The sequence below is a fragment of the Notolepis coatsorum genome, assembly GCF_963971535.1.
Source record: "Notolepis coatsorum genome assembly, chromosome: 7".
Taxonomy (NCBI): Eukaryota; Metazoa; Chordata; class Actinopteri; order Aulopiformes; family Paralepididae; genus Notolepis; species Notolepis coatsorum.
The window spans coordinates 173,540,597-173,560,461 of record NC_140171.1 but is presented as its reverse complement, the minus strand read 5'-3'; the positions used below and the strand labels follow the sequence as shown (position 1 = coordinate 173,560,461).

Below are 19,865 nucleotides of genomic sequence, written 5' to 3'. Positions count from 1 at the left end.
CATCTGATTAGTCTGAAGAGCCATCAGAGAATTCACACAGGAGAGAAGCCCTATTCCTGTGACTAGTGTGGAAAAGAAGCCCTACTCCTGTGGCCAGTGTGGAAAGAGCTTTAGTCATCTGATTAGTCTGAAATCACAACAGAGAGAAGCCCTACTCCTAAAGAGCTTTAGTCATCTGATTAGTCTGAAGAGACATCAGAGAATTCACACAGGAGAGAAGCCCTTTTCCTGTGACTAGTGTGGGAAGAGCTGTAGTCATCGGAGTATTCTGAAATCACACCAGAGATTTCACACAGGAGAGAAGCCTCCTTCTGTGACCAGTGTGGGAAGAACTTTAGGACAAGTACACATCTTCTGATTCATCAGCAAATCCATACAGCAGAGAAGCCACATCATTGTGGTCTGTGAGAAGAGATTCAGTAAATTAAAATATTAGAGAAAACATGCGAAAATCCACTTGGGAGAAAAGATTCAGTGAAATGTCAAGAACCTGTCAATTTATCTGCATGTTTTTAGAGTAGAGAAACCTGCTGTAGCCAGTGTTGGAAGAGTTCCACTCATAATGATACTTTTTTTTTATGCTTTTAAAAAGGTTATCTAGTAGCAAGGCGCTCGCCACCAACGCAGGAGATACTGGTATCGAGCTCAGCTCTCTGCGTTGCTTCCGGCTTGGCCGGCCGTCATACTAACACAACTGGCAGTGTTAGAGGGTGGGAAAGCCGGTGGTTGGGTCCTGGTCGTTGTAAACAGCGACTCCGACAGTTCGGTCGGGGCGCCTGCTCAGCGAGGAAAGGATCTAAGGGAGGTAGTGTGATCCTTCCACACATTACACTCTCAGTGAGAGTCCGCGCTGCCAGGTGAAAAGAAGCGGTTGATTGTCTACACATGTGTCGGAGGAAGCATGTGATAGCCTCCACTCTCCCAGACCGACTGTAGGGGGTATGTGCGCAACGACCAGGAAGGGGATTGGGAATTGGCATAACGACTAACATTGGGATGGGGGAAAAGCGGAGAAAAAGGAGGGGGGAAAATACAAAAAAAAAAGTTATCTAGTATTAGCCTGGATAGTGGTGCATGTTATTGGTTTCAGGATTATCTGCTGTGTCAAATCGGGCCCTGTTCAATCTGAATTATTGTCCATAACTAAAGTTTTGCTGCAAAGTTCAGCTGGGTCCTGTCCTTTTTACTATTTATATTAATGATATTGTTTCATCTTTTAATGACTGACTTGACAACCTTTTGGATAAGATGTGATTTATAGACATGCTGCAGCTTTAACTCTTAAACCGCTGCACATCATTCTGCCTTCCGATTTATTATTGGTGACCGATATGATGCCACCACTGTGTAGTAGTAGTAGTAGTAGTCGTTTATTTTTTCAGTCATCATCTCACATGATACAATATACACACCATCATTGATCAATATTTGATTGTTACTGTGACTGAAAAGGTACAGACTGAAGCATAGTGCTTATATGTGCCTGTCCTATATTCTTACCAAAAATATACAAAATTTAGACTCAAACAGTATTCTAAAGGGAAAAAAGCAAGCAAAACAGTATTATTCACCCTTGTAGTTTTCAAAATTTGCTTTATGATATATATGATACCACCACTGTGTCCTTTATGATATATATGATACACTGTGTCCCAGGGTTTCCGTTAGATCTTTTTTTGCCGGTCTGAGTGTCCGGTAGATTTCAAATCTACCGGACAAATCGGATCAATTCCGGTCAGAGTTTATTGAGCTTAAAAACAATTGATAGGCCTATATAAAGAATGACATCATCAAGGCATTTATAATATTTTACCTTAAAACTAGGCTACTTTTGCGTATATACAGTCATTAATATATTTCAAATAAAATAAGTCCCTCGAGACTTCGTGCTGCTGCCGACTTGAGGTGTTGGTGGGCAGTCTGCCCGACATTAATAAACAGCAGTCTGTTATAATCACATTTTTATGAGCTAACGAATTCCGTTATATTGGACATTTGTATTAATTATATCAAGCGAAGAACTGAGAAATTTGGCAGAGAGAGACGGCAACATTATCGTGGGTTTGCGTGATGTATATCTCCACCTCACTGCTGGTCATAATGTCCGGTGAAAATAATTCCCTCTAAGCACAATTTGATTATTTGAATTGTATTAAAATAGGCTAAAATTAAATAGCCTATGCGATGAACGAAACAATCATTACATTTGTTTCATCGTTGCTTCACCAAGCATGTGTGAGGTTTTGTCCGCTGCCCACCCACTCGCTCTGTTCCTTTAAGGTATTTCGGTTAATTAATTGCATTCTCCTCTCCACACGCTTCTTCCTGTAGATGCCGTTTGATTGGTGCTCTCCCAACCACACGCTTCTGGAGCAATGATCAATTTCATCCCGCAGCTGTCACAGCTTGTCATTAAGCACCCCTTGGCTTTATATACCCTGATCCCCCTATTATTGATGTTGGATCGTTCTGAAATATTCTCTGCATCTGCCTGTTCCTTCCGTCGCTGCCTTCCCTGTTCTTTGCCTCCCAGGACTCTCGAGAAATATTCCGTTTGGAGAACCTGCTTCCCCGTTGCGAAGCGTTCGCCCTGTTTGATCTGCCCGCTTTACGCGCTGCGCTCTGGTGAGTTTTTGTAAACAGTCTTTGGATTCTATCGTTTTTTGTGTGTTAAAGCACTGAAGAGATCCTGTTTTTCGTTCAGACTGTTCTCACCCTTTTTGCCTGTTTGGATTTTCACTTTTGGATTGCCTAATTGTTTTCACTCTGGACACTGCTCACTGTGTGTTTCACACCGAAGATTCTGTCACTTGGATTTATTGTTTGGACAATTCACTTCACCAGTCACCTGTCAGTTTTCAATTGTGCACTGAGCTAACTCGGACTCTCTCTCTCCCTATCCGCCTCCACCCCGGAGTATATGCTGGGAGGATCTGCAGAGCGGCTCAGACGTCACGGACAAATTCCACAAACGTAACCTTCCGGGAGAAGCTGCAGAGCAGCAAACATTCCTCACATGCCTGTTTCCCAGTTTGTTCTGTTCTCCACCAAATTCTTTCTTGTTACTCAGTAAATAAACACGCCCTTGATTTTGGCTAACTCTGAAACAACTCTCTCTGTGCCGTTTGCGTTTGGGGTCGGTGTCAAACCATAACAGCATGTCTAATAAGAGCGGAGCTTGCTGCTGCTAGATTTGCGAGAAGCTTGCAGCTGCAGACCCGCCAGAGCAGCGGTGTTTTCAGGTCCGGTCTGGGGACCGCTCAGCAGCGCCCCCCACCCAACAGCTGAATTGCCAATGGCTGAATTAGAGTACTGCACTGCCGGAAAAGCTGGTGGGTTCTGTGTGTCTGCAGAGCATGCTTCTCGCAAATCTAGCAGCAGCAAGCTCCCGCTGACAACAGCGTTGTCATAAGACCTGCTTCGTGAAGCAACGATGAAACAAATGTAATGATTGTTTCGTTCATCGCATAGGCTATTTAATTTTAGCCTATTTTAATACAATTCAAATAATCAAATTGTGCTTAGAGGGAATTATTTTCACCGGACATTATGACTGGAGAGATTAAATATGTCGGACTTTTGCCGGTAATTACCGGACAACGGAAACCCTGCTGTGTCCTTTATGATATTATGATACCACCACTCTGTCCTTTATGATATATATGATACCACCACTGTGTCCTTTATGATATATATGATGCCACCACTGTGTCCTTTATGATATATATGATACCCACCACTGTGTCCTTTATGATATATATGATACCACCACTGTGTCCTTTATGATATATATGATACCCACCACTGTGTCCTTTATGATATATATGATACCACCACTGTGTCCTTTATGATATATATGATACCCACCACCGTGTCCTTTATGATATATATGATACCACCACTGTGTCATTTATGATATATATGATGCCACCACTGTGTCCTTTATGATATATATGATACCCACCACTGTGTCCTTTATGATATATATGATACCACCACTGTGTCATTTATGATATATATGATGCCACCACTGTGTCCTTTATGATATATATGATACCCACCACTGTGTCCTTTATGATATATATGATACCACCACTGTGTCCTTTATGATATATATGATACCACCACTGTGTCCTTTATGATATATATGATACCCACCACTGTGTCCTTTATGATATATATGATACCCACCACTGTGTCCTTTATGATATATACATGCATTAAAGCGTTCCGTCTCCAGACGGATTTCCGTCAATTTGATTCGCAGTCTGACGGAATTGGCTACCTGGTATAATATGATTTGTAGATGCATACAGATTGAAACAAAATTGAGCCAATCAGAGGCGCCAAATATGGAAAAGGGCTTTTTTTCCCTATCGCGCCAAGCAGTCATCATCACTCAGCGACTCGAGAGACAGGATTACGCTGCTCACTCCGGAGGCTCGCTCCGCGGTTGCAGCTGCAGGCTATTGGGCGAGTGACAATTGCGAGGTCTGAGAAGTTTGTCCGCCACATGGCAGGGTAACAAAATAGTAATGTAAAATAATTAAAAACTGCGGTGTGTTTTGGTTTTACGAGTCGCCTTTTTTGCAGCCTCACGCGTCAACTGCTTGTTTACCAACGTCACAGCCACCACGCTGCTTGCACTCGGCTCGCTGCTATATACCGATTAGCTAACGTTAGCTTAATAGCGTCTGTAACTGAGGGGTACAATTCCCTGACTGTATTACTAGATATGATACTTACTACCACTACCTTTGTACTTAATATTCGGCCACCCAGTACTCGGCATAAATATATTATGATGAACACTGTCACGTAGATGAAACGGATCCAACACAAATGTACGAATTAGAAATAGGTCTTTATTTCTACACAGCGATGGTGTGTAGAGCAAGCACTTAATCAAATCAATCACATTTATGAATGGGAATTAGTATGCACTTTTATGGCAAGAGTATTCGTCGGTATATCAATAGAGAATGTCCAATCTCTGAAGGCGCAGGTGGTACATATACGACCTGGAATAGTTAAGGAATAACAGCAATGATACTTTAATGATTATATACTGGATACACTAAGGGGGGGTTAATCCGGTCGCTTGTAAGCCGACAGGAGTAGGAAGGGGGGGGGGGTAGAATCCGGCTGCCTCATCCGGCCAAGGGTATCCCAGGTGAACCCACTGTAGTGCCGTTCAATGCGCCGGCGATCCTTGGACCACAGATGAAAGCAGGTGGACTCTTTGTGGGCCGGCGTCCTCCGGTCCACGGAGGAGAGACGTGAAGCGACCTCGTCTTGCAGAGCGTCTCCTCACCTTGCGTCCTCTCCAGGGGGGGGGTTCCAACACACGGCAGTGTCGGGGGTCTTTATCCATGGAATAATCAACGTATACAAAGCATAATCCGTGCCGGGGAAGGCGGGCTGTCGTCGGTAGAATAATCCGGTATACAAGTCCACTCGCTCGTCGGCTCTGGGGCTCCTCGGGTGCAGCTTCACGTGGGGTCAACCACCCTGGATAAGCAGCCAGTTCTCTGCCCGAAACGATGGGGTACTGACTACGGTAGTATTCTCACCGCACGAAGCACTATATATTAACAGACTATTATTAGCTTAATAGACTACGTCCAACTCGACGATATAGTGCCAAATATGACTATTCAAATATTAATATACACGATGTCTCAATACCGATGGTAAGCCGAACTTGGCCTTACTCCCACACGTGGCGTCGCGGGGAGGCTTTACGTCTGTGACTCTATTGGAGGGTAAGAAACTGGACTGAAAAAGGAAGTCCTACTTTAGTAGCGCAGTATATATACGCACTATGAACAAATAGTCCCATTAGTGGTGCGGTAGCCAGATTCCTACGCGGAACTAGGACTTGTTCGTACATGTTGAGCGGTACGTTTGAACTGGGTCTGAGGGGTATGGCAGCCTGGCACCAAGGTCTCGACCAATAGTAGAATGGAGACTATTATGGGATGTTCAGTAGGCTAGAATGGATATTCAATGCATATTGTACAAGGAATATACAAGGGATATCAGGGAATATTAGAGAATATACAAATACAATTAAATATATATATATAAATAAATATATATATTCGGTTTAATCTGGCCCTTCACAACAGCGTCGGTTAAATGGAAGGAGTAAGCCGGCCACTAAAAAGAGAACCCACCGTGGGTTTCTCAGATGAAAAGGATCAGCGGGACCACCTAACAAAAAGTTTCGAGAGGAGAGGACGTTTGAAGAGACTGGCTAGGCAGCGCTACTGGGGGCTGTAGTGGTGAGTTAACTTGTTCCGTGTGCTGCAACGATGTCAAAAAGAAAAACAGAACAACACGTTTGTCATTGTCGTGTTACTTCACAGTACAATATGTGAGTCCCCTGCTGTGGTTGTGAGTATACGTTTATTAGCTTACCTCCGTAGCAACATCACACAGGTGTATCTGTAGACAGTCTCCTCCCCACCGTATATATTCTCTCCCCACCGTATGTATCTTTTTTCTACCACCACCCCCTCCTAATGTACAGTCTCCTCCCCATCATATGCATATAATCTCTCTTAGGATCTATGGGTAACAGTACTGTATATTTCTCTCCCACCCACCCCCTCCTAATGTACAGTCTCCTCCCCATATGTATATAATCTCTGTTAGGATCTATGGGTAACGGTACTGTATATTTTCTCCCACCCACCCACCCCCTCCTAATGTACAGTCTCCTCCCCATCATATGTATAATCTCTGTCAGGATCTATGGGTAACATTACTGTATATTTGCATATCGTATATGTCACAAATGTAACAGTACTATATACCTGTAGTATGTCCCTATGCCATAAATGTCATGATGTCAATGTCATGCATGTCATAAATGTCACTATGAATTGAAAATGGGGGACCCTGATGATGTAAACAAGACACATGTCTTTCTCTGGTCTGCATCCCCTTAACAATTGTGTGTATTGAGCCATACTGTATTGTACCCATTCTGCAATCGGTTAAATATTGATTGATTGTTATAACAGATTGCAGAATGGGTACAATACAGTACAGCTCAATACACACAATTGTCAAGGGGTTGCAGACCAGAGAAAGACTTTCCTCTTGTTTACATCAGGGTCCCCCATTTTCAATTCATCATAACATATGACATACATGACATACAGATAGATAATACTGCTACATCTATACATTTATGACGTACCAGATTTACAAATACAGTATTGTTTGTGATACAATAAGAGTCTAAAAAAGAGAGCATATACATTTGACGAAGAAACTGTACATTGGAGGAGGTTGGGTGGAGGGGGGGGGGGACTGTACATTGGAGGTGGTTGGGGAGGGAAGGGTTGGGTAGGCGGGGTGGGGGGGTAACTGTACATTGGATTATCGACGAAACCGAAACAAGTAGGCTCCCTTAAAATGCCAACGCTATTAAAAAGAAATACAGTGGAGGTAGGGCGGCTAGGTGGTGTAGTGGGCAAGGCACTCGCCACCAGTGTGGAGACGCTAGGATTCGCGTGTTCGAATCCAGCTCTCCACATTGTTTTCAGTTTAGCTGGTCGTCCGCAGTAATACACATTGGCCGTATTACGGGGAGGGAAAACTGAAGGGTGGGGATCGAACGTTGTGAACAAGCGACTCCTACAAGTCGGTTGGTGCGCCTGCGCAGTAGAATCAGGAAGTGTCGGGGGCAGCGTGAGCCTCCCACGCGTTACTCCTCGACACTGAGAGATCGAGCTGCGCAGGTGAAAAGATGCGACTGCTGTTACCTCAAGTACCGGAGGGGACTTGTGCTATGTATGACTTAGTCCACATTGCAGCCGGCTTGTGGGAGGCAAGAAACAGCGTTCGTGACAGGGGAGGGTTGAATTGGATGATACGAAATTGGGATGGGAGAAAATATAGAAAAATGGGAGAAAAAGTGGATCAAAAAAAAAGAAATACAGTGGAGGTTAAAATAAGAATATGACTTGGCCTGAAAAAAAATTCAGTCAGGAGATTTTTTTTTGCTTTAATCCCTGTATATATGATACCCACCACTGTGTCCTTTATGATATATATGATACCCACCACTGTGTCCTTTATGAAAAGGGAACATTAATTAATACTTAAATTATATAATGGAGAATATCCACATTACCAATAATTCTTAACATTGAAAACAACATAAATCATCAGTATCTATAATGTAGTACAAAAGAAAGCAACAGTTTATAATCCAGAAGATTGACAATAGTCACCTCCCCTTTCCTATTTTTGGTCATTTGCAAATATTTGTTTATACATTTCTTTACATAGAGCAATATTTCTGCTTTCCTTCATTTTATCTTCCAACCCATTCTCCACACAGTTACTCCATAGGATGATATGCACCTGCTCCTGAGATTGGTGCGAGCGTAACGTTTATCAAAGTTGCAGTTACCTCTCAAATTATATCCCTTATCCCTCTATAAATATTTTGTTTATGTTACCTGGGAGTTCTTGAGTCTTTGCTCGATACATTATCTCTGCCAGTTTAATTTTGAATAAGTCCATTAGCTTTAAAAGGCATTTGACGAGCAAGTTATTTGTGTGATCCCGAAATCTGACCTTGTGTACAATTCTCAGCTTTTTTCTGTAGTATAAGTTTTATACTATAGAAGTTTTAAAGTGCTTATGTATGCATTCCCCCATATCTCCACACAGTAACTCACATATGGTAAGACGGTATATTTATGTATTTCTCTTGCCATCAAAGTTGATATTTGCTACAGTAGAATAGATCATTAGCATCGTTGGCTCAGTGGTCTGCTGTTGTGGCCCCCATCCTGTGCACTTCAGCCCCAGCCTCGTATGTTATCCGGAGTGATGGAGGTTACGGCTCTTTGAAGGGAGCCGGATATTTTGGCTCCGTCTCTTTCCAAGAACCTAAAATATCGGGTCATCGTTCTTTCTTTAGGGGGTTTGATTGATTGATTGATTGAAAACTTTATTAACAGATTGCAGAATGGTTACAATACAGTACAGCTCAATACTAACTACTGCCAAGAGGATGAAGACCAGAAAAATTCTTTCCTCTTGTTTACATAAGGGTCCTCCATTTTCAATGAATCAAGACATTTATGACATACAAGACATACAACTATACAGTACTGTTTAATAAAAAGAGATCATAAAAAAATATATACATTCGAAGGGGAAGAAACTGTACATGGGGGGGGGGGGGATTTGGACATTGAACGTGGCCAGTTTTTAATTGCCGCCACCCGTAGGTGAGCAGGGGTAAGGTGGGTTTTAGGAGTAAGGCCAAGCAGTAGCCGTAGGGTAGGTGTGGAAGTAACTACTGACTGATGATGGTGATTTGTGCGTCGCCCTCCCTGCCACAGATTTTATAAAGAAATGACAAAATAATGATGTATAATAAATATAATAATCATTTAGAGTGTAAAACGTCTCTTAAAATGTAAAAACAACCACAAGTAGTTAATCACTTAAATAGGTATGTGACTGGCAAAGGACATTCATCTTGCATACAGGGCACACAAAATCCAAACCTTAACAAGAAATGTCTTCAGACAAACAAGTTTCTTTATTTGCCCATAATGGCAAATTGCAGGGACATAACTGTATATAAGACATCAATATGTTACGCTTCAAATTAGCAGTGCAAATCTGTTAAAATTTGTCATACAATAGTTTTTTTAAGTGTGTAAATCACTAATGGAACAAAAACAACAAACTGTGTGCATGCACACGTGTCACAGATAATAATAATAATAAACTTTATTTGTATAGCACCTTTCATACAGAAACTGCAGCTCAAAGTGCTTCACAACAGAAAAAAGACAGGCATAAAATGAGCACATAAAGTGCAGACATATAAAATCACAGTCTTTTACATTAGGGTCTAACATCCCAACAAGCCACCTTGTTTATGGTTTGATTCAGTTTTAAATAGACAATAATAAAAAGAGTAAGATAAAATAGTGCAGTGCAATAAAATTGTAGAAATAGATTTAAAAAATATATAATTTACAGTGCAATAAAATAGTTCAGGATTACTGTTCAACAGTTCAAAGTCGTCTTTACCTTCTCTGTTTGGTATCCACAGTTTAAAACTTGACAGTCTTCCCTCCTGTTTTATACCCACTTTGACCCTTGAAGATCTAGCCTGTCTGTTGGCCACTTTTTCATATTTGTCTTCCTGGCCCTCTTAGAAGACGAAGACCATTTGGCTGCTACATGGCTCGGGTTGACTTGCTCCAGCCTTCCTGATACGGATCAAGTCTTCAGCAGTGGAGGCTGCTGCTGTTCTTAATACCATTCTGGGCTGAAAATCCACGCTCTCACTGAGCGGAGGAGATCGGCATCACAAGCAGTATTTCAGCCAAGTGCAGCAAGTTCTGACATAAAAGTAACTAGGAGTAAAACTCTATTAATTTATTCTGTAGAGTACACATGACTTTGTAAATTCTGAAGAATATTAAATGTTTCCCACAAACCTCTGATCGATATGGCTCCTTGGTGAGCAGTGTCTGCCTCAGCCCTAGTTATGACTTGTCTGTGAAAGTGGTCCTGATGAGGGTCTTCAGCTGCTGCTATTCCTGAAGTACCTGCTCCGACTGGCATCCACCACTAGATGTCAATAGAGATACAGGGAGAGAGATTAGGGGAGAGAATAAGGTATGGGAACATTTAGACGTAAGAAATGTGTGAAACTTAAAACATTGAACATGTTATAGATTCATTCAAATTAGTGCTGTCAATAGATTTAAAAAAATTAACTAAATAATCTCACAATTTTCTGTAATTAATCTAGATTAAAAATTGCATTTTTCATGACCGAAGCTTGTAACAGATATTTACTTGAGTAAAATCATGCAAATAATGTAGAATCAACACAAAGAAAGTATATTTAGATTCAAAGACTATTTTAATAAAAACTATGCACCATCATATCTCACTCTGAACTAGAACTGTCCGTGCATGCTTTTATTTCCTCTAGGCTTGACTACTGCAACTCACTTTTCACCTGTCTCACCAAATCATCCACAGACAAACTACAAATGGTCCAAAATGCTGCAGCCAGGCTACTCACAAGGTCAAATAAATCATGTCACATCACTCCCATTCTGTTATCCCTGCACTGGCTCCCGGTACACTATAGAATTCACTTCAAAGTCCTCACTTTCACTTTCAGAGCACTTCACGGTCAGGCCCCTATCTACATCACTGAACTCATCCATCCCTACACCAACACCCGCTCACTCAGATCTGCCGATCAGCACCTCCTGGTGATCCCCAGGTCCAGGCTGAAAACAAGGGGTGATCGAGCCTTCGAGGTGACAGCACCAAGGCTCTGGACCTGCGAACTGCCCCCTCTGAAAACTCTTTTAAAAAAACAACTAAAAAAACATTTGTTCAGACATAGGCACTTTTTTCTTGTCCTCACTGTTCCTATAGTTTTGTTTTAATTAGTGACTCATGATTTTATCCAAATTCTTTTATTCTACCTTTTCTATCTGGTTTCACTGTTTTTTAACTGCTGTCTGTTGTTGTTGTAATTTATTTCTGATTTTGTTTTATTGTGTTTTTTATATTAAGCTGTAGTGTAAAGCACCCTGTGCATTCGTGCTGTGAAGGGTGCTATATAAATAAAAGTGATTCATTCATTCATTGTATGAACTACCAGTAATATAAATCATATTAACAACAAAAAAGTGTTCCATCTTCATGTCAGATGATTTTCAAAAAGGTGCATGAGTCAATGCAAAAAAAGAACAAGCAAAGATACTGCTGAAAGTTCAGAACATTGAACATTTTTCACTCCATAGATTAATCTAGATAAAGAAAATGTAACGCTTAATCATTTAAATTAATCTCCAAAGTTAAAGCAGTAACTTTCACAGCCCTAATTAAAATACATAACATCTAATCTTGGTGATACCTCTATACTAAAATGAGAATTTGCAATATTGCCCTATCTACTCACTTTCCGAGAAGTTCTCAAAATATTGGAGAAGAGACTGATGTGTCATGGTTGACTATTCTGAAGCTGTCGACTACACCTTCCCCTGACTGACTCATCAAGCAGCTGAAGCGCGTCTCTACATTTCGTAGCTCCATTTCTGCAGACCCCTCTCTGATTGGCCCACGCCTGTTTCTACACTGGTTAAGCTTAGGCACTCTTTCGAAGTTGGTTAAGGTTAGAGTTTGTCTTAGAGCGTGACGGCAAGTTCTTTCGACGGTTAAGCTTAGGCACTCTTTCGAAGTTGGTTATGGTTAGAGTTTGTCTTAGAGCATGGCGATAGAACGCCAGGTAGTTTGCAGGCTGTTCGACGCGGAAATGGGCAAAGACACAGCTCGTCACGCGATTGGGCAACAGTGGCCAATCAGAGAGGGGTCTGCAGAAATGGAGCTACGAAATGTAGAGACGCAGCTGAAGCGTGATCTCATCTCTTCTACTGCAACAGCTGCTGCCACATGCAGATCACTGAAACACCATCAGTCAAGGAAACACATGCAGATTACTGAAACACCATCAGTCAAGGAAACACATGCAGATCACTGAAACACCATCAGTCAAGGAAACATATGCAGATCACTGAAACACCATCAGTCAAGGGAACATGTAAATGTAGCTATGGCCAACTGAACAGAATCAGCAATACAGTACACAATTGTATCATCAGAATACAAATGGAAATTACATTCGCCAACTGTCACACACCGAAGTTACAAGCTCACTGAACATGCATTTACTGTTTTTCAGGATGGGGTGTTTAATAACAAATACGCCTTGAGATGATTATATCAAGCTTTTTTTATTTATTTATTTATAGACTCATCTCTAACGACCTGCATTATAGACTCATCTCTAACGACCTGCATTATAGACTAATCTCTAATGACCTGCATTATAGACTGATCTCTAACGATAGATGGTTTCACTGGGATGCTGTTGCTAGGGAACAGTTATTGCATTAGCAAACAGGAAATAAAAGTGGGTCTTTTTAGAACGCTATTGTTGTCACTTGTCATTTTGTCATGTAAACACGCATGTAATTACTAACATTAATTATGGTTCCATTCCATCTAGGTGTGCCTGTGCCTTGGTATGGTGTTGCTGCCTCACTGATCCAGTCAGGCTTCAGGGGGGGCTGTAGGGGCGGGGCCTTGCTGTCTCACTGATCCAGTCAGGCTTCAGGGGGGGCTGTAGGGGCGGGGCCTTGCTGCCTCACTGATCCAGTCAGGCTTCAGGGGGGGCTGTAGGGGCGGGGCCTTGCTGTCTCACTGATCCAGTCAGGCTTTAGGGGGGGCTGTAGGGGCGGGGCCTTGCTGTCTCACTGATCCAGTCAGGCTTCAGCGGGGGCTGTATGAGCGGGGCCTTGCTGTCTCACTGATCCAGTCAGGCTTTAGGGGGGGCTGTAGGGGCGGGGCTCCCCGGGCAGAGGCAGCAGGCTCCGCCCCCGAGATATATGCCTCACGCCATATTAGCTATAAAGCATTGTAGCCTATAATATGAGTTGTGCTGCTATTGCTATTGTTGTGCTGTGAAGAGTCTTCTCTCTCTCTCTCTCTCTCTGTCTCTCAAAACGCAGTGCGCGCTTACTTGCGTTGCGCGTAATGAATGTCTTTCTCTCTCTCTCCCTCGCTCTCTCTCTCTTTCCTTCCCTCTCTCTCTCCCTCTCTCTCTCTCCCTCCCTTTCTCTCTATCCCTCTCTCTCTCTCTCCCTCCCTCTCTCTCGAAACGCAGTGTGCCTTACTTCAGACCCGGCGCCATGGGCGGGCATTGGGGGGCCTGGCCCGCCCACTGAGTCAGCTGTGCCCACCCTGAGAAAAAAAAAATTCATTCATTCATTCATACATTTTTTTTTTTCAATCAAAGTCGACTATCCAAATGCTTAGTCGGGGTCATCGGGGACAGCCCTAGTGGGCACTGATGTCAACAACAACACTACTAAAGCTAGCACGGCACTCTGTGAGAATTCGTTTTCTACCCTCAAGAACATCTTTACAGAACATCGCCTTAGTATGCTTCATCGACGCAAGGCCAATTAAATTCAGTTGGCATTTGAGAAGGACTTAACAAAAAAGTTCAGGAATGAGTGGAGGGGCAGTGTTTTAAGAAGATTTCACTCTGTCCCCAAACGCTGCTTGCCGCTCTACTAATGATGGTGAGTAGCCTGTGGAGGAATTTTGTTTGCTTTTTTATGCACCTTATTTTTGTCAGTTCAGTTCAGTTTGTCAGTGAATTCAGAAGTGTTGAATAAATGGAGACTTTTCAAAGATATAGAATAGAATAGAAATGTATTATCCTGAGGGAAATTTGACACTCCAAATCACTCAACATTAAACATTTAGACAGAACAAGTCACAAATAAGAATAACAAAACAAATGGCCTAAGAATAGAATAAAATTAAATAGAATAAAAATAGAATAAAAGATACAGTAAATAAATACAGTAAAAATATACTGAAGTCTACAGTAGGTGTAATATTGCACAGTGCTGTTTAAAAAGTAAGAGTCCAGGAAGATGGTAACTGTCACTCTGTGCTCAGTGATGCAGTGAGGCACAGTGATGCATTGTATAGTCTGATGGCTGTCGGAATGAAGGACTTCCTGTGCCGTTCAGTGCTGCATTTAGGTAGTGTGAGCCTATAACAATACATGCTCCTCCTGTCAGCCAAGTCTGTGTATAGTGGGTGGGAGGGGTTTTCCCTGATGGCCTGGAGCTTAGCAAGGCTCCTCCTCTCCGCCACCCTCGCTAGGGCGTCCAGCTACACCCTAACCACGCTACTGGCCTTCCTGACCATCTTATCCAGCCTGTCTGTGTCCCCTGCTCTCAGTCCGCTGCCCCAGCAGGTCTGTTATATATATCCGTTCAGTCTGTTTTTGTATAAGTGAATGTTCTTAAGAGAAATTAGATTTTTCAATTGCCTCTCTGCTGTTTAGTTCAGCACAGTGGGCAGCGCCAAGCAAGCCACAGCGCCGTTGTCCCAGCTGAAACGTATAAAAGGGAACCTGTGTTGAAAAACCATTGTGCCCCCCCGAGAACATTTTATGCCCCCCCACTAATTTGTTTCTGCAGCCTGGTCTGCCTTACTTGCGTCGCGTGTAATGACAGTCTCTCTTTCTGTCTCAAGTAGCCAAACTTGAGACAGAGAGACTACACTATAAAAACGTTGTGTGTGTGTGTGTGGTTTTTGGCTGGTGAAAATGCTGAGTGGCTAGTGATTTTGGAAAACCACTAGCCACAGTGGCTGGTGAGCTAAAAAGTTAATGTCATGCCCTGCTTACCAGTGACAAAAAGGATGAGCGCAATGAAGCAAGTGCACTCAAGAATGCCATAAGCAAATTTCCCTTTCTATTTTTGGTCAACATGCAGACCAATATTTTGGAAAGCATAAATGCTGCTTCACAGTTACTGCAAGCAAAAGACGCTTCAGTCTTAGTCTAACATTTGTCATTTTATTAGACTATGTTTTTGTTGTTCTTGTGGTGTGTTGGACTTTATGTCATGTTATATCATTATCTGATATATATTTCGTTTCTATACCCTTTGTAGAAACAACATCTTAAATATTACACCTTTTCTTTGGTTACTTTTCTTTCAAATAAAAAAACTAAATTGTAATCTTACTGACTGAGGTCAAAAAACAGTTTGCTCCTGCAGAGACAAAAGATCCACACACCTGAGTCATAGGGGCGGAGTCGGACATTAATATGTTACCCTGCTGCAAGTAAACATTATTATTCTAAGACATTTTTTTTAATCCACTTTTTCTCCTTATTTTTTTAATTTTTTCTCCCATCCCAATTTCGCGTTTTCAATTCTCCCCTCCCCTGTCTTGAACGTTGCTAGACTATGCCCCCCACTGGTCGGCTGTAGCGAGGATAGAAGCCTTGCATCACGTGTTCCCTCCGGTACACGAGGAGGCAGCCTGTCGCATCTTTTCACCAGACAGCGCCAGACTCTCAGTGGCGAGGAATAACGTGTTGGAGGCTCACGCTGCCCCCGATACTTCCTGTCTTTTGCTGTGCAGGCGTCGCCCAACCGACCTGTAGGGGTCACTGTCCACAACGTCCAAATCCCCACCCATTGACTTCCACCCGCTACCTCTGCCAATTGAGATAGTATGACGACTGGCCCAAGCCGCAGGCAATGCCGACTCTGGGATTCGATACCGGAGTCTCTCGCATTGGTGATGAGCGCAATCTCCGCTACGCCACCCAGCCACCCCCATGTTTACTCATTTTGATGTATTCAGGTAAGTCATTCCACAACTTCACTCCACAAACAGATATGCACATGCTTTTCAGCGTAGTGTGTACCATTGGTTGTTTAAGATTCCCTCTCCCTCTTAAGTTATATTCTCCTTCCCTGTCTCTGAACCATCTTTGAATGTTGCCTGGGATTCATTTAGATTTGTATACAATGAGAGCAGTCTTGAAATCAACTAGGTCCATACATTTCAATGTTTGTAGCTTTATAAATAAGTTATTTGTGTCTTCATAATATCCAACATTGTTGACTATTCTTATTGCTTTTTTTGCATGGTGCATATTGGCTGTAGAGTGCTTCTGTAGGTATTACCCCACACCTCCGCACAGTACTTCATATATGGAAGGAAGAGTGTACAGTACAGTGTATACAGTGTTTTTTGGTTTAGAATGTGTCTTATCTTACATAAAACACCAACACTCCGTGCCAATTTTGTCCTGACATATTTGACTTGAGGTTTCCAGTTGAATGTCAAGCTTTATTGGGTTTAAAGGGCCCGGTCATGTGGCCCCGCCCCCCGGCCCGGGTCTGATATGTTCCGCTACTGGATACAGTTCTCACTTAAATGGAATGGAACCCTAATTAATAACATTAACTCATTGACTGCCAGGGATTAGCCTTATCCTGTAGTGTAGTAGCTACCGCCACCGCTGTAAACGATGGGAGTCGCTCATCTTGTTTGCAGGGCTATAACTATATAAATATTATAGCTACGGATGCAATACTATGACCCATTTGACATCGAGTATCTATCGTCCAATAGTGTAAAAGGAATATCTTTTCCATCCATACATTCCCGTTTTATACCGTGGTCACCATGGTGAATATAAGTATAGTTTTTGAGCGGTCTGGGATAATTCCTGGGAGGCTAGTAATAGGCAGCGACGCATATTATACTTAATCCATTGGCATTTTGTCCCGAAACACGCTACAATTAAAAATTCAAATGCATATGATCGGTATATTATGTTCCATCATGAATGCATGAAAGGGGGGGGGGGTCGTTTAAGATTATTTGATTGTCAATAACTGCATTCGTTAGTACACCAGCCCAACTCTAGACTTTTAACCCTTTCACTGCCACACAACAGAAGGTTAACCCTTTACTAACCGACGGCGATGCTCCATCATTAGCATCATTAGCTCCGCATCGCTGCTGGCGGGACAAAACCTTGTAACTCCAAAAACCCAACTTTTCAGCAGATGAAAAAAACAACACAGATTTGAGGGCGAATAGAGTTACGAGGTTTAGACAGATGATTGGTTTAATGCTTTCCCATTGTGTAGACTTTGTAAAACCACACACACATGGAGGATGATCTACTGAGTTGATAAAAAAAATAAAAAATGGAGTTACGAGGTTTTGTCCCGTGGAGCTAATGATGCTAATGATGGAGCATCGCCGTCGGTTGTGTGATAATAAAGGGCTAACCTTCTGTATTGTCACAGTGAAAGGGTTAACCGGCTGTCGTGTGGCAGTAAAAGGATTAAGACCCAAGGAGTCGAGTCTTCTGGGGTCAAGTCTCCACCTATAGCAAGAGCCTAGAAAGTACAGCCCCCCACCCCACAAAGATTCCCATATCTATTTTCTTTGTTGTTGGTGTCAAGCAGCTCCTTTCTTTGTATTGTGGTATAATTTCAGTTTCAAACTGCTATGAATCTTGATTTCCCACAAGGTCAACCGCTACTGGGAGAAACTGAACTGTAAGGCCAGTGCACAATACCTTAGACAGACTCATGTTGTTCTTAAAATATAGTGTTCTGTTTTCCCCCCCATAGAGATTATTAAGATACATGTGTTCTAGAAGTAACTATAATTGACAAAGCTAAGGATAAAAACGTTGCAAGTAGACTTAAAATACTTGGAGAATAGTAAAATAACCTTTTACTTAAAATATAGAAAAATAGATTCCTTTGTTCTTGTTAAAACCAACAAATAGGGCTAACGTTCAACGTTCTCTCAAAGGCGGGAGTTAGCCGTTAAAAGGGGTCTCCATAGACCAGACAAAAAAAGGCAGCTTGTGAACCTTGGACACACCAGCCGGACGGAGAGAAGACTTCTTGAGACGCTGAACGAGAATACGATCCTTTTGTTGCCCAGACAACAAAGAAATCAACAACCCACGCCATTGAAGATTATTATTCTTTAACTACTTTTGATTAGACTGATATCAGTGGCTGGTGGCATAGTACCGGGCACACTGATATCATTGCATTTTTCATTTTGATTGAACCCGAGTATTTCTTGTACTTTTTGACTTTGAAATAAACCAATTCTGAGAAATAGAAACCTCTCCGTTGATTCCTTTTCTCCAACAACAGTGTTTTTTGAGTAACAGACTTAGGGCTATAGAACACAACGCAATAGAGTAGATTATATGATCAGGAAGCTCTATTTCTGATACATTAGTATCTTTTAAGTGGCATTAGCCTTTGTGAGATTGTAATTGTCCCCTGCCTGCTCATCCTTCTCTTACTTTCCTTCTCTATCCCTCCAGGTTTCTGTGGGTCAGATGTCTTGGGTCCCTACTGCTGTTGATGACGCACATGAGGGCTCTGCACCGAGACGAGGATGCGAGCCAACAACGAACTCCTCCAAAAAGAGGACAAAGACGAAGATTTCAAGAAAGCCTGGCGTAGCGCATATACATGTACACAAAGAGGGCTAACAAATAAGAAACCTGGAGAGGACAAAGACCTCACTGAGAATCATATCCGAGCCATCTGTGCTTATACATCTGGTGACATTTATTTGATTTTCCGAAAAGCTGTTGAAAACGGCAGGCCAGTGTATATATAGCACCTCAACTTCTGTCTGAAAAGTGCTATACAAATAAAGTTGATCATTTTTCAAGTTCCATGCCTTGCATTTCCTGCTGACTGATGCCCTGCATGTCCTGAAGGAGAACCAACAACCCTGCGTCACTACCTACCAGTACCCTGTAGTACCATGTAGTTATATAGTTTTGTCCGCTATTCTTATTTGGGCCTTTATCGCCTACTGTTGCCATGGCAACGCAAATTCAAGAAAACTCCCAATACATTTTCTTATTTATTTTATGTTATGAATCAGCCTGCCAAGTTTCATAGATATGCCCCCTAAGGAAAAATATGCCCCATAGCCCCCACATTTTTAGGGGTAGGTGAGACCGGGGCACAGTGGATCAAGGGGCACAGTGAACCAGTGGCTATTTATAGAAACTTGTACACAGGAATGCCTTGATGATGTCATCAGTGTGTGCCTCTGGTTAATCCATATCTGAAAATGTGCTTAATTTCCAGGCAACACACTTTTGTGAAGAATTGAAAGGTAATCCCCGTTTTGTACCATCAAATGTAAAATTTCGGGTTTCTTTTGTTTTTGTGATTTAGTATAGATCATCCAGGAATAAGAAACGATAGGTTATGAATATAACCGTAGTTCTATGAATACTAGTGACGCTCAGCGTCATCTGCACTAACCTCACTTTGTGCATATGCACTGAATAAAAACTCACAATGTACCTTTACATACCAACATTCGTCTGGCCACACCCCTATCCGCTACCTTCATAAGCAGGTGTGTGGCCGGACCGAATGAAAAAGAGGGTA

The 19,865-nt window shown here is 42.3% G+C and overlaps 1 protein-coding gene across 1 annotated transcript in view; it reads left to right on the top strand.

Annotated features, from left to right (window-relative positions):
- The window catches only part of LOC311232694 (uncharacterized protein), a 510,982-nt gene extending 492,048 nt beyond the window's left edge, over window positions 1-18,934 (top strand). Inside the window, exon 5 of the mRNA XM_084319565.1 lies at window positions 18,773-18,934. Within this exon, the coding sequence (XP_084175691.1) occupies window positions 18,773-18,813 (41 nt within the window). The 3' untranslated portion in view covers window positions 18,814-18,934. The remainder of the gene's footprint in view (window positions 1-18,772) is intronic.
- Window positions 18,935-19,865: the final 931 nt, after the last annotated feature.